This window comes from Meriones unguiculatus, chromosome 7, assembly GCF_030254825.1.
Source record: "Meriones unguiculatus strain TT.TT164.6M chromosome 7, Bangor_MerUng_6.1, whole genome shotgun sequence".
Lineage (NCBI taxonomy): Eukaryota > Metazoa > Chordata > Mammalia > Rodentia > Muridae > Meriones > Meriones unguiculatus.
Genome location: NC_083355.1, coordinates 40,326,144 through 40,339,412, shown reverse-complemented (window position 1 = coordinate 40,339,412; position 13,269 = coordinate 40,326,144). Strand labels below are relative to the sequence as shown.

Genomic DNA, 13,269 nt, shown 5'->3' with positions numbered 1-13,269 from the left:
CTTACCATATCCATGGCAGCTTTTTCAAATTCTTGCTTTTCTTTTCTCAGTTTCTCAGCATGCATCAACTCCATCCTAAAGTACTAAAAGAAGAAAATAATGACCTAAAAGTTCTTAGAGACGCTTTGTAAATTAAAAATATTCAAGACGGTTTCTTAAAAAAAAAAAAAAAAAAAAAAAAAACATTAGTATCAGATACAGGAAAATGAGGGAGCCATATTTTACTTTGGAATGAAAATAGCTGATATGAAAATGAGACTATTGAAAGGGGGCTGGAAAGATTGCTCAGCAGTTAATAGCACTGACTGCTCTTCCAAAGGACCCAAATTCAATTCCCAGCACCCACATGGGAGCTCACAACTGTCTGTAACTGCAGTTCCAGGGGACCCAACACCCGTACACAGACATATATGGAGGGAAAGCACCAATACACCTTAAAAAGAAAAAAAAGGAAAAAATCATTTGACATGTAATCTAAATGTAAGAGTCAAAAGACTTAATGGAAGTTTCTGAAAATGATTTTATTTAATCTTATCCATATATGGTAAAAAGTGTCCATAAAGGTTGAGTGGATAATCCAGATTTCTATCCCATTTAACAACAAAGAAGCAGAGCCATATGAGAATATGTTTACTAAACAAAACCTCTCATTTCCTTAGGGCGGTGGTTTGAATGAGAATGGCCCCCACAAGGTCATGCATTTGAATGTGTGGTATCCAACTGGTGGAACTGTTAGGAAAAGATTAGGAAGTGTGTCCTTGTAGAAGGAGGTGTGTCCTTAGAGTGGGCTTTGAGGTTTCAAAAACACACACCATTCCTAACTGGCATGTTCTCTCTGTGCTTCATGTTTGTGGATCAGATAAATGCTCTCAGCTGCTATTCCAGCACCATGCCCACCTTCCCTGTTGCCATGGCCCATGCAATGACAGTCATGGACTTTAACCCTCTACAACCATGAGCCCCTATATTAAATGCCTTTTTTTTTTTTAAGATTTATTTATTATTTATACAACATCCTGCCTGCATACTAGATCTTACTATAGATGGTTGTGAGCCACCATGTGGTTGCTGGGAATTGAACTCAGGACCTCTGGAAGAACAGTGAGTGTTCTTAACCTCTGAGCCATCTCTCCAGCCCCTTAAATGCCTTTTTATACATTCCCTTGGTCATGGTATTTTGTTGGTATAATAAAAAGGTAACTGCAGGCAGGGTGTGGTGGCTCACGCCTTTGTTCCTAGCCCTTGGGAAGCAGAGGCCAGCCTTATCTACATACTGAGCTGCAGGATGGCCAGGGCTATGTAGAGAGAACCTATCTCAAAAAAAAAAAAAGACAGAAATGTAACTAAGACACGTAGTCTCACAAAATAACAGCCACTAGATAGATCACTAATCATACCAAGATCCAGGAAAGTACCAACACATACACACATGGCTCCAAAATATCAACCTTTTGCATCCACATGCACACTCATGTGAGCAGGCATACACATACATACATACATACATACACACACACACACACACACACACACACACACACACACACACTATTAAAATTTTCATTTTTTAAAATTAGTCATACTGCCAGGTGTGGTGGCACACTCCTTTAATCCCAGCACTTGGGAGGCTGAGACAGGTGGATTTGAGTGTGAGGCCAGCTAGGGCTTCACAGAGAAACCCTGTCTCAAAAACAAGCAGACAAAAAAAGTCCTATTTTGGCTGGAGAGAGGGCTCAACAGTTTATAAAGTACTTGTTACAGAGGACCAGCGTCGATTCTCAGCACCCATATATGGCTGCTCACAATATCTGTAGCTCCAGTTGCAGGGTATCCACACCTCTGGTCTCCTCAGACACCAGGCATGTAAGGGTACCCATGCTTGTATGCAGGCAAAACATTCATACACATAATACAACAGCGGAACATAATGGCACATGTCTTTAATCCTAGGACTTGGAAGGCAAAGGCAGGCTTATCTTTCTGAGTTTGAGGCCAGCCTGGTCTATACAGAGAATTTTAGGACAGCCGAGACTACATACCATGTCTGTAGTTCAAAAAATGAAGAAAAAAAATTTGAATTAACATATTTTAATGTTACTCTACTTATTTTGTTTTTATTTAATTATATCTTATGTGTATGGATGTTTTGCCTACATGTATGTCTGTGCACCACCTTGTACTCTTGCAAGTAAAAACAGAGTGCCAGATCCCCTGCAGTGCCAGATGATGATTCTGAGCCAACATGTTGGTGGTGGGAACTGAACCCGGATCCTTGAAAAATCAGCCAGTGCTGGTAATTGCTGAGTCATCTCTCCAGCCCCTCTACTATTTTTAAAAGTAGCAACAAAATTTTCAAAACCACAATTACCCATGAGAAAAAAAAAGTATACAGAAAGGAAGCCTATAACTTCATTTTAAGCAGTATTTGCTCTCTATGTATCATGGAGAAATCCCTCTCATTTTAGTCACCCACATTCTATATGTACCATATAGAATGCTTTCTTATTCTGTCACTCACATTCTATGTGTCATAGATACCCCTCTCTCATTCCGTGTCATAGATACCGCTCTCTCATTCTATGTGTCATAGATAATGCTCTCTCATTCTGTGTCATAGATACCGCTTTCTCATTCTATGCGTCCAAATACTCACTTCTTGATAGAGTTTTGGGCACTCAGGATGAAAACGCAGAGCCCGAAGAAATAACTGCCTGGCACTTTCTGAAGACAAGCGATCTTCCATTTCCCATTTGGCTGCCATAATCCATAAAGCTGTAAGAAAAAAAAAAAAATCACTTACTTTCAGTAAATTAGACTATGCTCCAATTTCAATACTTAATGAATTACTTGTTAATCTTACCAAAGGAAAAAGAAGGAGTTTCTAATGTTTGGCAACTCAGCTGGGCACAATGGCACATACCTGTAATCCTGATCCATGCAGAGGCAGATGGCTCTCTGTAAGTTTGAGGCCAGCCTGGTCTACAGAGTGAAGACAGCTAACCACAGAGAAAAACTGTCTCAAAACAAACAAAAAAGTTTGGCAACCCTACCTAAAGCTAGAAAAAAAGGCTAGTGAACTCTACATAATGTCCCATGGCATGCATACCCATACATGTATACACACAGTCACACATACAGAAAATAAATAATGTTCTTTTTAAAAATTTTAGAGAGGGCTAAAAATAGCTCAGCAAGAAAACATTTGCCTAAAATGTACAAAGCCCTGGATTTGGTCATCAGTACTGCAAAAAGCAAGACTGCTTTTGGTAAAAATGATCCCTGGTTGGTAATCTGGACTTCCTTGGAGTCTCAGAAATGGCGGCAAGCTGTTGCTTTTAGTTTTCTTGAGTGACTCCTGAAATTGGGCATGGATGACGTTTCCAGAATCTCTTGCACCCATGCCATGGGTTACCAAAGTAGTTCCAAAACCAACTCATGTGATCCCTCCAGAAACCTCAATTTAGGAATCACACTGACTTTAGGGACTGTAGAAATAGCCTGCAGCCAAGCAAGGTGACACACACCTGTGATCCCAGCACTTGGGAAAGCAGAGGCAGGCAGATCTCTGTGAATTTAAGGCCAGTTTGGTCTACAAAGCAAGTCCAGGACAGCCAAGACTACACAAAGAAACCCTGTCTCAAAAAGCCAAAAAAAAAACCCAAGTTCACTTCTTATGGCAGTCAGTCTTATAATCTACGTCAATATCTTTTCCTTTTAACTTTTGAAATCACTCAGAACCTACTGCCTCCAAATAAAATGCACCTTACAGAGCCAGCAAGATTATTTTCTATCAGCTAAAACTAAATATCATCGGGCTGGGGAGATGGCTGGGGAGATGGTTAAGAGCACTGCTCTTTTAGGGGACCAAGGTTCAATTCCCAGCACCCACATGCAGATCACAACTGTCTGTAACCCCTGTTCCAGAGGATCTGACATCCTCACACAAACATACAGACAGACAAAACACCAATGTACTATTAAATAAAAATACATAAATCTTAAGAAAAGAAAGAAGAACTACCATCCCTCCTGTCCACAAATGCAACACCTGGCACAGGGACCAGCAGGAGACAGCCAGCAGGGATAGATAAACTAAGATACAGCAAGCTGTCTAAGCTCAAGTCCTCCGAATAATTTCTGGAGTTCATCAAGCACAGTAAATTCCAAAATGGCCTGGCTTTGGATAAACGTGGAAAAATGACCGCTGAGGATTTTACCATACCTGGTTTGTTTGAATGAACGGCAAGCATGGCAGAGAATATCTTGCTAAGGTGAGTTTTGGTGCCCTGTAAAAGACAGGAGAAACATTGTACTTCCTGCACAGAGAAATGACTGCAATTCATCTGTAAGCAATATTATCTCTTACTAACTATAAAATCCAATGGAAAATCCAGACATGGTGGCTCATGCCTTACACTCAACACTTGGGAGGCAGAGGCAGATGGAGCATTGTATGTTCAAGACCAGCCTGGTCTACATGGCAAGTTTCAGGCCAGTTGGAACTACATAGTGAGACAGACAGACACACACCCCAAGAAAGATCTGCTATTGCTAGAGACTAAAAATAAAAAGACAGTCATGCTTTTTATATCTAAACTATTAAACATAAACAATCTAGCCTCTGTTTGTTTTTGTTTTTCCAGACAGGATTTCTCTGGGTAGCCCTGGCTGTCCTAGACTCATTTTATAGAAAAGGCTGGCCTAGAACTCAGAGAACTGCCTGCTTCTGCCTCCCAAGCGCTAGAATTACAGGTGTGCACCACCACTGACTTAGAATCATTTACATGGTCAGATATAGAAACGTGAGGCTGGGGCCCAGCTTCTCTGTCTCCCTGTGTTCTTTCTCCTGTTGTTAATCTTACACATCCTGAAAAACATGGAGTTAAGTAAACAGAATGAAACTTAAGAGGCAGATTACAGACAGAAAAGAGGAAGCTACAAGTGACTTTACTTACCCATTTCTTACAAAAAACTATGTAGGATAGCCAAAGTTGAACATCATCCTGCAAGAAAAGCACAAAATAAGCTACTTGAATTTCCTCGTTATAATGCATTAGTGCACACGAGTGGAAACAGGAATGTGCCACCCACTCTTCATCTATGAGCACCTTCCTCACTGAAGCACGGATCTCTTCCCCATGAAACTCTCCACTCCCACAATATGGTTCCAAGACAAATTTTCTATCTATCTAATTGGTCCTTTGCATTCTAAAAGCTTCTCAAACCAAGTAAAGAAACCCAAACCCTTACATTCTCATCTAAAGCGCTTCTCAGACATATATCAGTCCCCATCAAAACTAAACATCAACTCACTGAGATGCTACCCATCTCCAAGCCATAACCCAACAATCTCCCTGGTGATTTTCTTTACTGCCTTTTCCCTGGCAGTGTCTCATGTATCCCAGGCTAGGCACACCTTCTTTTGAACAAATATAATACCTGCCTCAGTAACTAATAACACGTAAGTAGTCAACAAAACCCCTGAGATCCACTGTTTAAGCAGAGAATAACCTTGAACTTCTGATTGCCCTTGCTCCACCTTAACTCCAGTATTTCAGGCTTGTGGCACATCACAGTGATGAGATGCTGGAGACTGAACCCAGGCATTTATGCATGCTAGGCAAGACTTTTTTTTTTCCCCTGACATGGGAACTCCTGAAACTAATGATGCAGTCCAGGCTGGCCTCAAACTCAGAGATCCACGTGCCTCTGCCTCCTGAGTACTAGAATTAAAATGGTGTACACCATGCCCAGCTCTCTTTTGATTTTCTAATAGCTAATAATAATGTATTAAATAAGTGTTCAGCATCATCCTCACAAAGTAGCAATAAGTGATAAGATACTTTCTTACAGTTTATGTCGTTCAAAACCTGTTTCAAGCAATGGCATATGGAAGTAAGTATTTAGAACTGGAGAGGAACAGAGGGAACATGGCTAAACATCCAACTCATGATATGCACACTATTTATCGTCGTGTCTCTTCAAGGATGCTCTGGTCACTTACTTTCCACTTTGCTGAAGCACGGCCGAAGACACCTTGTACCCGATGTACAATAGAATATTCAATTTCATCCTTCTTAAATGAGTATTTAATTCTCTAAAAGGGACAAAAACAAAACAAAGCCTCAGTTAATCACATTCATCCAAAGTAGCATTCACACATGCTCACTCTCAGTACAAAAAAAAAAAAAAAAATTCAGACAATTACAAGTATCCACTTTGGAGACAGCATTGGTTATCAGTGTCTGCCCAACACAAAACCAACTTTAAAAAAAATTAACTTACTGCTCTTCTTCTCTGGATCAGCTCCAAAAGATTAATTTCATACTATGGGGAAAAAATACAAAGAAAAGCATGAAAAGCATATCCCTTTTTGTTGTTTTGTGTTTTCCAAACAAGGTTTCTCCGTGTAGCCTTGGCTGTCCTGGACTCGCTTTGTAGACAAGGTTGGCCTTGAACTCACAGAGATCCACCTGCCTCTACCTCCCTGAGTGCGGAGATTACAGGTGTGCACACCACACCTAAGGCGTAACCTTTTAAATATAGGAAATGCATACAAATTCAACAACATGAATAAAAGACAACTTGTTATCAATGGGCAGAATTCACAATAAATTTCAAGAATTCACTGAAAAAGTCATCTTAGCTCCATCAAACTTAAATATACATAGTAACAATAAGAGGCTTGCAGGCAACTGAGTCACAGACAAAGCAACTAAGAGTCAAAGCACATTACTTAACAGTATGAAACTTGTAAGATTTATAATATCAATCAACCAGCCTCCTAACTTAAAGCAGTTAGTATTCCAATTCCAATTTTCAGTTAAAAAAAAAAAAAAAAAACAGTAGTGGTGCATGCCTTTAATCTGGCACTCAGTTAGACACAGAGGCAGGTGGATCTCTGAGTTCAAGGCTAGCCTGGCCTACAGAGTAAGTTCCAGGACAGCTAGCGCTACACAAAGGAATCCTGTCTCAAAAAAACAAAGTCAGGCATGGTGGCATGTGTCTATACCTCAGAGGCTAAGAGCAGAGAACGGTCAGGAGTTCAAGGTGCTGGGAAAGTAGACCAAGAGAGACAACACTTCTAGCACTGTAGCACACTCCATTACCCTCAGCACTCTGGAAGCAGACAGCTGGGTCTCTGCGTTCAACCCTGGTCTATACAGGGACTGCCAGGACTACACAGTGAGCAATTCTATCTAAAAAACCTTTTTTTTTTTTTTTTTTTAATTAAAAGACTTGCCTAGCATGTTAAGGGCCCTACCACCTCCAGACAAAGCAATGCACGTCTATAATCCCAGAATTTCAGAAGTGGAAGCAGGACTGCTTTTTTCTTTTATATTTTCTTCTCTAGGTTTTTGACACTGAGCTTCATGTAGTCCGAGCTGGCTTGGAGCTTGCTATATAACCAAAATGACCATGATGCATGATTCTCCTGCCTCCAAGAACCAGGACTACAGGTGCTAGAATCACACATGTGCACCACCACACCCAGTCTTACACAGTGCTGGGGAGTCAATCCAGACCTTCACATCCTAGGCAAATACTCTACCAACTGAGAGCTGTCCCAGCCTCAGGAAGCACAATTTCAAGTTAAAATTCCCAGCATTTTGAAAAATTAAAATAGTAAAAACTGTTTTATAGGGCCTGGAGAGATGGCTCAGAGGTTAAGAGCACTGAGTTCAATTCCCAGCAACTACATAGTGACTCACAACCATCTATAATGAGATCTAGTATCCTCTTCTGGTGTGCAGGTGCACATGCAGACAGAACATTGTATAAATAATAAATAAATCTTTAAGGAAAAAAAATGTTTTATAGAACATATAAACAAAAGGCCCAGATCCAATTATGATTACTGAAGAAAAAAGAAAACAAAAATTTAGTTTATGAAATATTTAAGCATGGGAGATCCCATGTAACTACCGGACAGACACTGTATCAAAGCTTGTACTTTGCATTTGCTTCAAATCTTTACAAATAAAATATTAGAAATGAAAGTACAGCCAGAAGTGGCAGCACTCAGGAGGCAAAAGCAGGTGAACCTCTGTGAGTTCCAGGCCAGCCTGGTAGCTACAGCTATACATAAAACCCTGTCTCTAAGAGACAAGAAAGAAAGAAAAGCACAGGCCACCAGACACGATGACACATGCTTTAGTTCTCCTTTTAAGTGTATATTTTTGCCCGCATATGTCTGGGCATCATGTTCGTGCAGTATCCACAGAGGCCAGAAAAGGGCATCTAATCCCCGCAGAACTAAAGCTACAGACAGTTGCAAGCCACCATGTGGCTAAAAATCAAATCCGGGTCCTCTGGGCGAGCAGCAAATGCTCTTAACCACTGAGCCATCTCCCCAGCCCCATGACGCATGCTTTATTCTAACACAAAGGAACATAAGATGTGTGGATGGTGTGAAGCCAGCCTGTTCTACACTGCGAGACCTTGTCCCAAAAGGCAAGTTTCTTGCTAAAATCCTGGTACACAACCATGTCTCTGATCTACTGACCCCACAGGAGAAAAAGCTCGCTCTGACAAGGACTAAGCCTTAGAAGGTAAGGCCACTCCACATGATTATCTCTGATTTTAATAAAAAAATGTGTAGGCAATCACAGAATTCTGGAATTCCGTAGAAAACTGTCCTCACCCTCATCACTGTCTGATTTAAAAATTCTTGAAAGGACTAAAAAGCTATGGAATCACTCACTTGAACATAGTTGATAAAATCTTCCTTGAGAAGGGTTCTCCGATGTATTTTGTATTCTAGGTCAGAAGCCTTCTTGATGATAGCCCTGTGGAGAAAGCCGACTAACTGTAACATTTGTAAAGTTAAACCTGAACTTAAGATTTTTATTCCGCATGTACTGAAAACACAAATTTAACAGAAATACCTATTTCCTGAATACAAGTATCTTCCATAGGCAATTATCCTCCACGGGATACAATTAACATTCCACAGAATGTTAAGAACATCCAGATATATTTTCACACCCTCAGGAAAATAACCTCAATTGCCAGAATCACTGTCATTCCCACCAGCAAAGTTACTAATGTCTAATGTGTATTATTTATACATATTACTAACAAAAGATTTGTCCTCCAAATTTAGGTTACTCTAGGGGCTTGTCTTTTTCCTTGTGCATTCTCTAGACTCAAACCCAGGGTCTTGTGCATATCAAGCAAGCTGTGTCCTCAACCCTCAAGGCATAGGGATTCTGTTGTTGTTGTTTCAGGGTTTTGCTTTTGTAGGGTGTTTCCTTCTTTTTTCGGTTTTTGGTTTTTTCAAGACTACCAACACTCAGCTAATGCTTAGCAGAGCTTATGATAACCAAATCTCTATCCTAAAATCCTGGTCTCTATATTTTCAGTATGTAAATTCCTAAAACCCTAAACTGTCTAAAAAGCTTTATTACTACGGAACATTAACGGGAGAACACATCCCATCCTTAGTTAAGGAGTGAGCACAAACGTGCGTGTTTTAGGAAACGGAATGCAGAAAATGAATTCAATATTTAAGAATGCAGACAAAACTTAGGAAGGGTAACACATTTTGCACTTTCTAAGAGTCCTCACAATGAGGCTCTAGGACTAAAGGTTTCCTAACGTTTACTCTGAGCATCCCACACTCACATTGTGAAGTGAACTGACACAGAAAATCATTAGAAGTAACTGATTTTAACAAATTACAGAATGCCAACCCTATGCCAGGCGCTGTGGCAGAGCTCGAAGGAAGCAGAGAAAACGAGTTAAATGGTCTCCAACCTACAAGTCTAGTTAGGACGTCCTACCCAGTCCCCCTTGAGAGACTCCTCGAATCTCTCAAGTCGTATACCCCAAACTGTAACAGCTTCTTTCATCTGCATTCTTCCGCCATCCGCACTGCCCAGCGGTCCTTGACGGGCTGGAGCCCTGGCTACACCACCTTTACGGCCCCAAGACCTGCCCAGTGGATGGCTCTCAGTAGGACTCCTGGGTAAACAGACTGGACGATCCGCCTCTCAAAGGGTTAAAGCTGCATTCTGGCCGTCCTCAAGGTCCTCCCGCAAAGGGCTCTTTTCCTCCTCCAGCATGTCAGGAAAAAAACAAACCCGGAAAAGCCTGGCGGGCCACACACTCGCCCCAAGTTCCCCGCAGCCCGCCCCAGTTCCCCGGTCCTCTCACTTAATCTCCGCGTGGCTGAAGAGCCCGATGCGCTCCAGCTGCTCCAACTCTGGGATTCGATCTTCTATGCGCTCCTGAATTATCTCCGCCATGAGGCTGGAACTTCACTAGCCGCCGGGCGGCCCAAACGCGGAGGAAGCGCCCACCTTCCAGCCTCCCGGCTTACTCTCGGCGACTGACCAAACGTGCTTCGTGGGTCCCGCCTTTTCCGCTTCCGCCATTGGGAGCGTTCCCCTCGCTGCCGGAGCCGCTGTCGCCCCCGTGTGGTCGACTGTAGGTGGCCGCGAGAACCCCTTCCGGTCTGGGCCGCGTCTCTGAGGGGTGGGCGGGGCCGTGGGCGGGGCCAAGCCCTGGCGCCGCAGGGACCGGAACAAGCTCCTCCGGGCTTACCTGAAAGGAATGTCCAGAACGCTTCCTACGGGAGGTCCTCCGTTCTTACCGTGCCCCTCCCGCAGGCCTCACGTCTCGACACCGAGAAACTGAACACTGAAAATTGTAATCGAAGATGATGTTGTTAGCTATGCAAATTCAGTCCGCTACCTTCTGTAAATCAGTGTGGTGTCAGTGGATTTTCACGTGGCAACCAAAGCCACTGAATGGATGGCTCGATTTAAATGGTGAAAAATGATTTATTATTCAAATAATAAGGGACATCGTGCTACCAAGCTTGGCAACCAGAGTTCGGTGGAAGGAGAGAACTGACTCCTGCAAATTGTCCCCTGACCTCAACAGTCTACGGCGTGTGCATGCGCGCACACACACAAACACACAAACACAAACACCGATTTTAACATTAAAAATAGATATCTTGACTTATCTAGGCGAAATATTTCAAAATAGTAGGCACTGCGTGGATAGCAGAAACTAGCTTCTTTTAGAAAACAGGGCTTTGATGACGAAAAGTTTGAAAGTCGCTGAAATAAATCAATATTTACACAGATCTTCCTTACAGCGTTGTCCAAGCAAATTAAAATTTTTAAGAGAATCATCCTGTAACCAACTTGAAAGCAATAGTGCTGGTAATTACTGCACCTAAAAAATCTCTTGTGGTTTGGTTCTCTTTTAAGTCCTAGAAGATGATAAAAAGCCAAAGCAGGGCTTCTTGCTAGACCTGTTATTACGACACTCGCATCATTGCCTCAGTCCTTCATGTGATTTATGAAAGAGAAATAGACTTAGCAGTTACCTAGATCCACCCAGTTCCTTGCCTTCCGTTTCTTTCTGTTTAACATCTTGTCCCACTGGTCTTAGGACCGACACAGGTTGATGTGGGCCTTCATCACTTCTCAGCTCTCTCAGGTCTAAGACCCAAGAAGTGCAAGGAAACCATGTATGTAAATTAAAGATGCGATTTCTTTGTGATGGTAAAGTAGGACTTGCAATAGACAGAATGGAGATGCCTGTGAAGAGCGAGTCCAGTAAGTGCCCAGCACTGAGGAGTAGAGAGATGCCGAGTTTGTAATAGAAGATGGACAAATGAAAGTGCAAATGTAGGGCGTTTACAAATTTGCTTGAGGACAAGGAACTCAATAACCTCTGACAGACAGTAACCCTTCGTTGCAAGGCAAAATTGCCAGACTAAGGCGCTAACTACAGATTCCTTTTAAAAATTATGTTTATTTTATGTACATTGATATTCTGCCTGCATGTATGTCTTTGTAACAGAGTGTTGGATCTCCTAGAAACAGAATTACAGACAGTTGTGAGCTGCCATGTGGGTGCTGGGAACTGAACTGGGATCCTTTCGAAGAACAGCCAGTGCTTTTAACTGCTGAGCCATCTCTCCAGCCCTAAAATACTACAACCTTAAGTTACGAACAGAGGGTTGTTTTTGTTTGTTTGTTTTGTTTTTAGATTAATTTATTTGTGCATTTTATATATACCAGCAATCTGTCTTCACCAGAAGAGGAAATCAGATCCCATTATAGACTGTCATGAGCCATCATGTGGGTACTAGGAATTGAAGACAAGACATCTGGAAGAGCAGCCAAGCGTTTGAACTGCTGAGCTATCTTCCCAGCCTCTAACTACAATTCTTAAATCAGCTATGTTCCCCACCCTTGTTTTAAAATGTAGCTATTAATCTTGCCCCTAAGAATTACTATTAGGGGCTGGAGAGATGGTTCAGCAGTTAAGAGCACTGTCTGCTCTTCCGGAGGTCCTGGGTTCAATTCCCAGCACCCACAGGTGGCTCACAACCATCTATACTGGGATCTGATGCCTTCCTCTGTCACAGAGATGCACGTGCAGATAGAGCACTCATATATGTATAATAAAAAAAAATCTTTAAAAAAAAGAATTACTATTAAAAAAGACAGAAAAGACAGAACTCTCTCTTTCGTGTCTGCATCTCATAGTAACGCTGTCTCAGTGTGTGCTTAGTACTCTGAGAATGGCCCTAAGGCCATTGTCAATGCACCTAGTCACATCACACAAATGTTTCATTTATTTGGTCAGCCCTGATGGCCCACACCTTTGTGGGCACTTGGGAGACAGGTGGCCTCCTGTTTGTTTGTTTAAGGGTTTTTGTTTGTTTGTTTGTTTTTTGTATTTGAGGCAGGGTCTCTCTATGTAGCTCAGGCTGTCTTGGTATTTTCTCTGTAGACCAGGCTGGCCTCAAATTCAGAAATCCATGTTCCTCTGGCCTCCACCTCTGTCTCCCGAGTGCTGGGGTTAAAAGTGTGTGCCATCACACACAACTCTATTATTATTATTATTATTATTATTATTATTATTATTGCCTCCTAAAGGAGGCTGGGAGGAGTATCTAGTTCAGTGGGACAGAGTTAGAATGCTGAGGTCCTGAGTTTGTCGGTGCTGGAGAGATGGCTCAGGTTAAGGTTGTTCTACCTAAAGTCCTGAGTTCAAGTGTCAGCTACCACATGGCGGCTCACAACCACCTGTAGTGAGCTCTGGTGCCCTCTTCTGGCGTGCAGGCATACATGCAGGCAGAACACTGTACACATAATAAAAAAAAAAAAATTTTTTTAAAGTTGTTTTGTTTGTTTTAATCCTTTGTGTGTCTGATGTGTTTACGTGTGCTTCAGTTGTTGGTCGCTGCCTTTCACCTTCTTTTAGTTGACGCCTAAACGAAGCCATCTGGCCCTTGAG

The 13,269-nt window shown here is 42.0% G+C and overlaps 1 protein-coding gene across 1 annotated transcript in view; it reads right to left on the bottom strand.

The window, feature by feature from the left end:
- Window positions 1-10,360, bottom strand: part of Utp6 (UTP6 small subunit processome component) — a 28,951-nt gene extending 18,591 nt beyond the window's left edge. The window contains exons 1-8 of the mRNA XM_021630970.2: window positions 10,159-10,360; window positions 8,705-8,789; window positions 6,286-6,327; window positions 6,005-6,097; window positions 4,956-5,003; window positions 4,223-4,286; window positions 2,654-2,772; window positions 6-83 (exon numbers count right to left, since the gene is read on the bottom strand). Of these exons, the coding sequence (XP_021486645.2) occupies window positions 6-83; window positions 2,654-2,772; window positions 4,223-4,286; window positions 4,956-5,003; window positions 6,005-6,097; window positions 6,286-6,327; window positions 8,705-8,789; window positions 10,159-10,250 (621 nt within the window). The 5' untranslated portion in view covers window positions 10,251-10,360. The remainder of the gene's footprint in view (window positions 1-5; window positions 84-2,653; window positions 2,773-4,222; window positions 4,287-4,955; window positions 5,004-6,004; window positions 6,098-6,285; window positions 6,328-8,704; window positions 8,790-10,158) is intronic.
- Window positions 10,361-13,269: the final 2,909 nt, after the last annotated feature.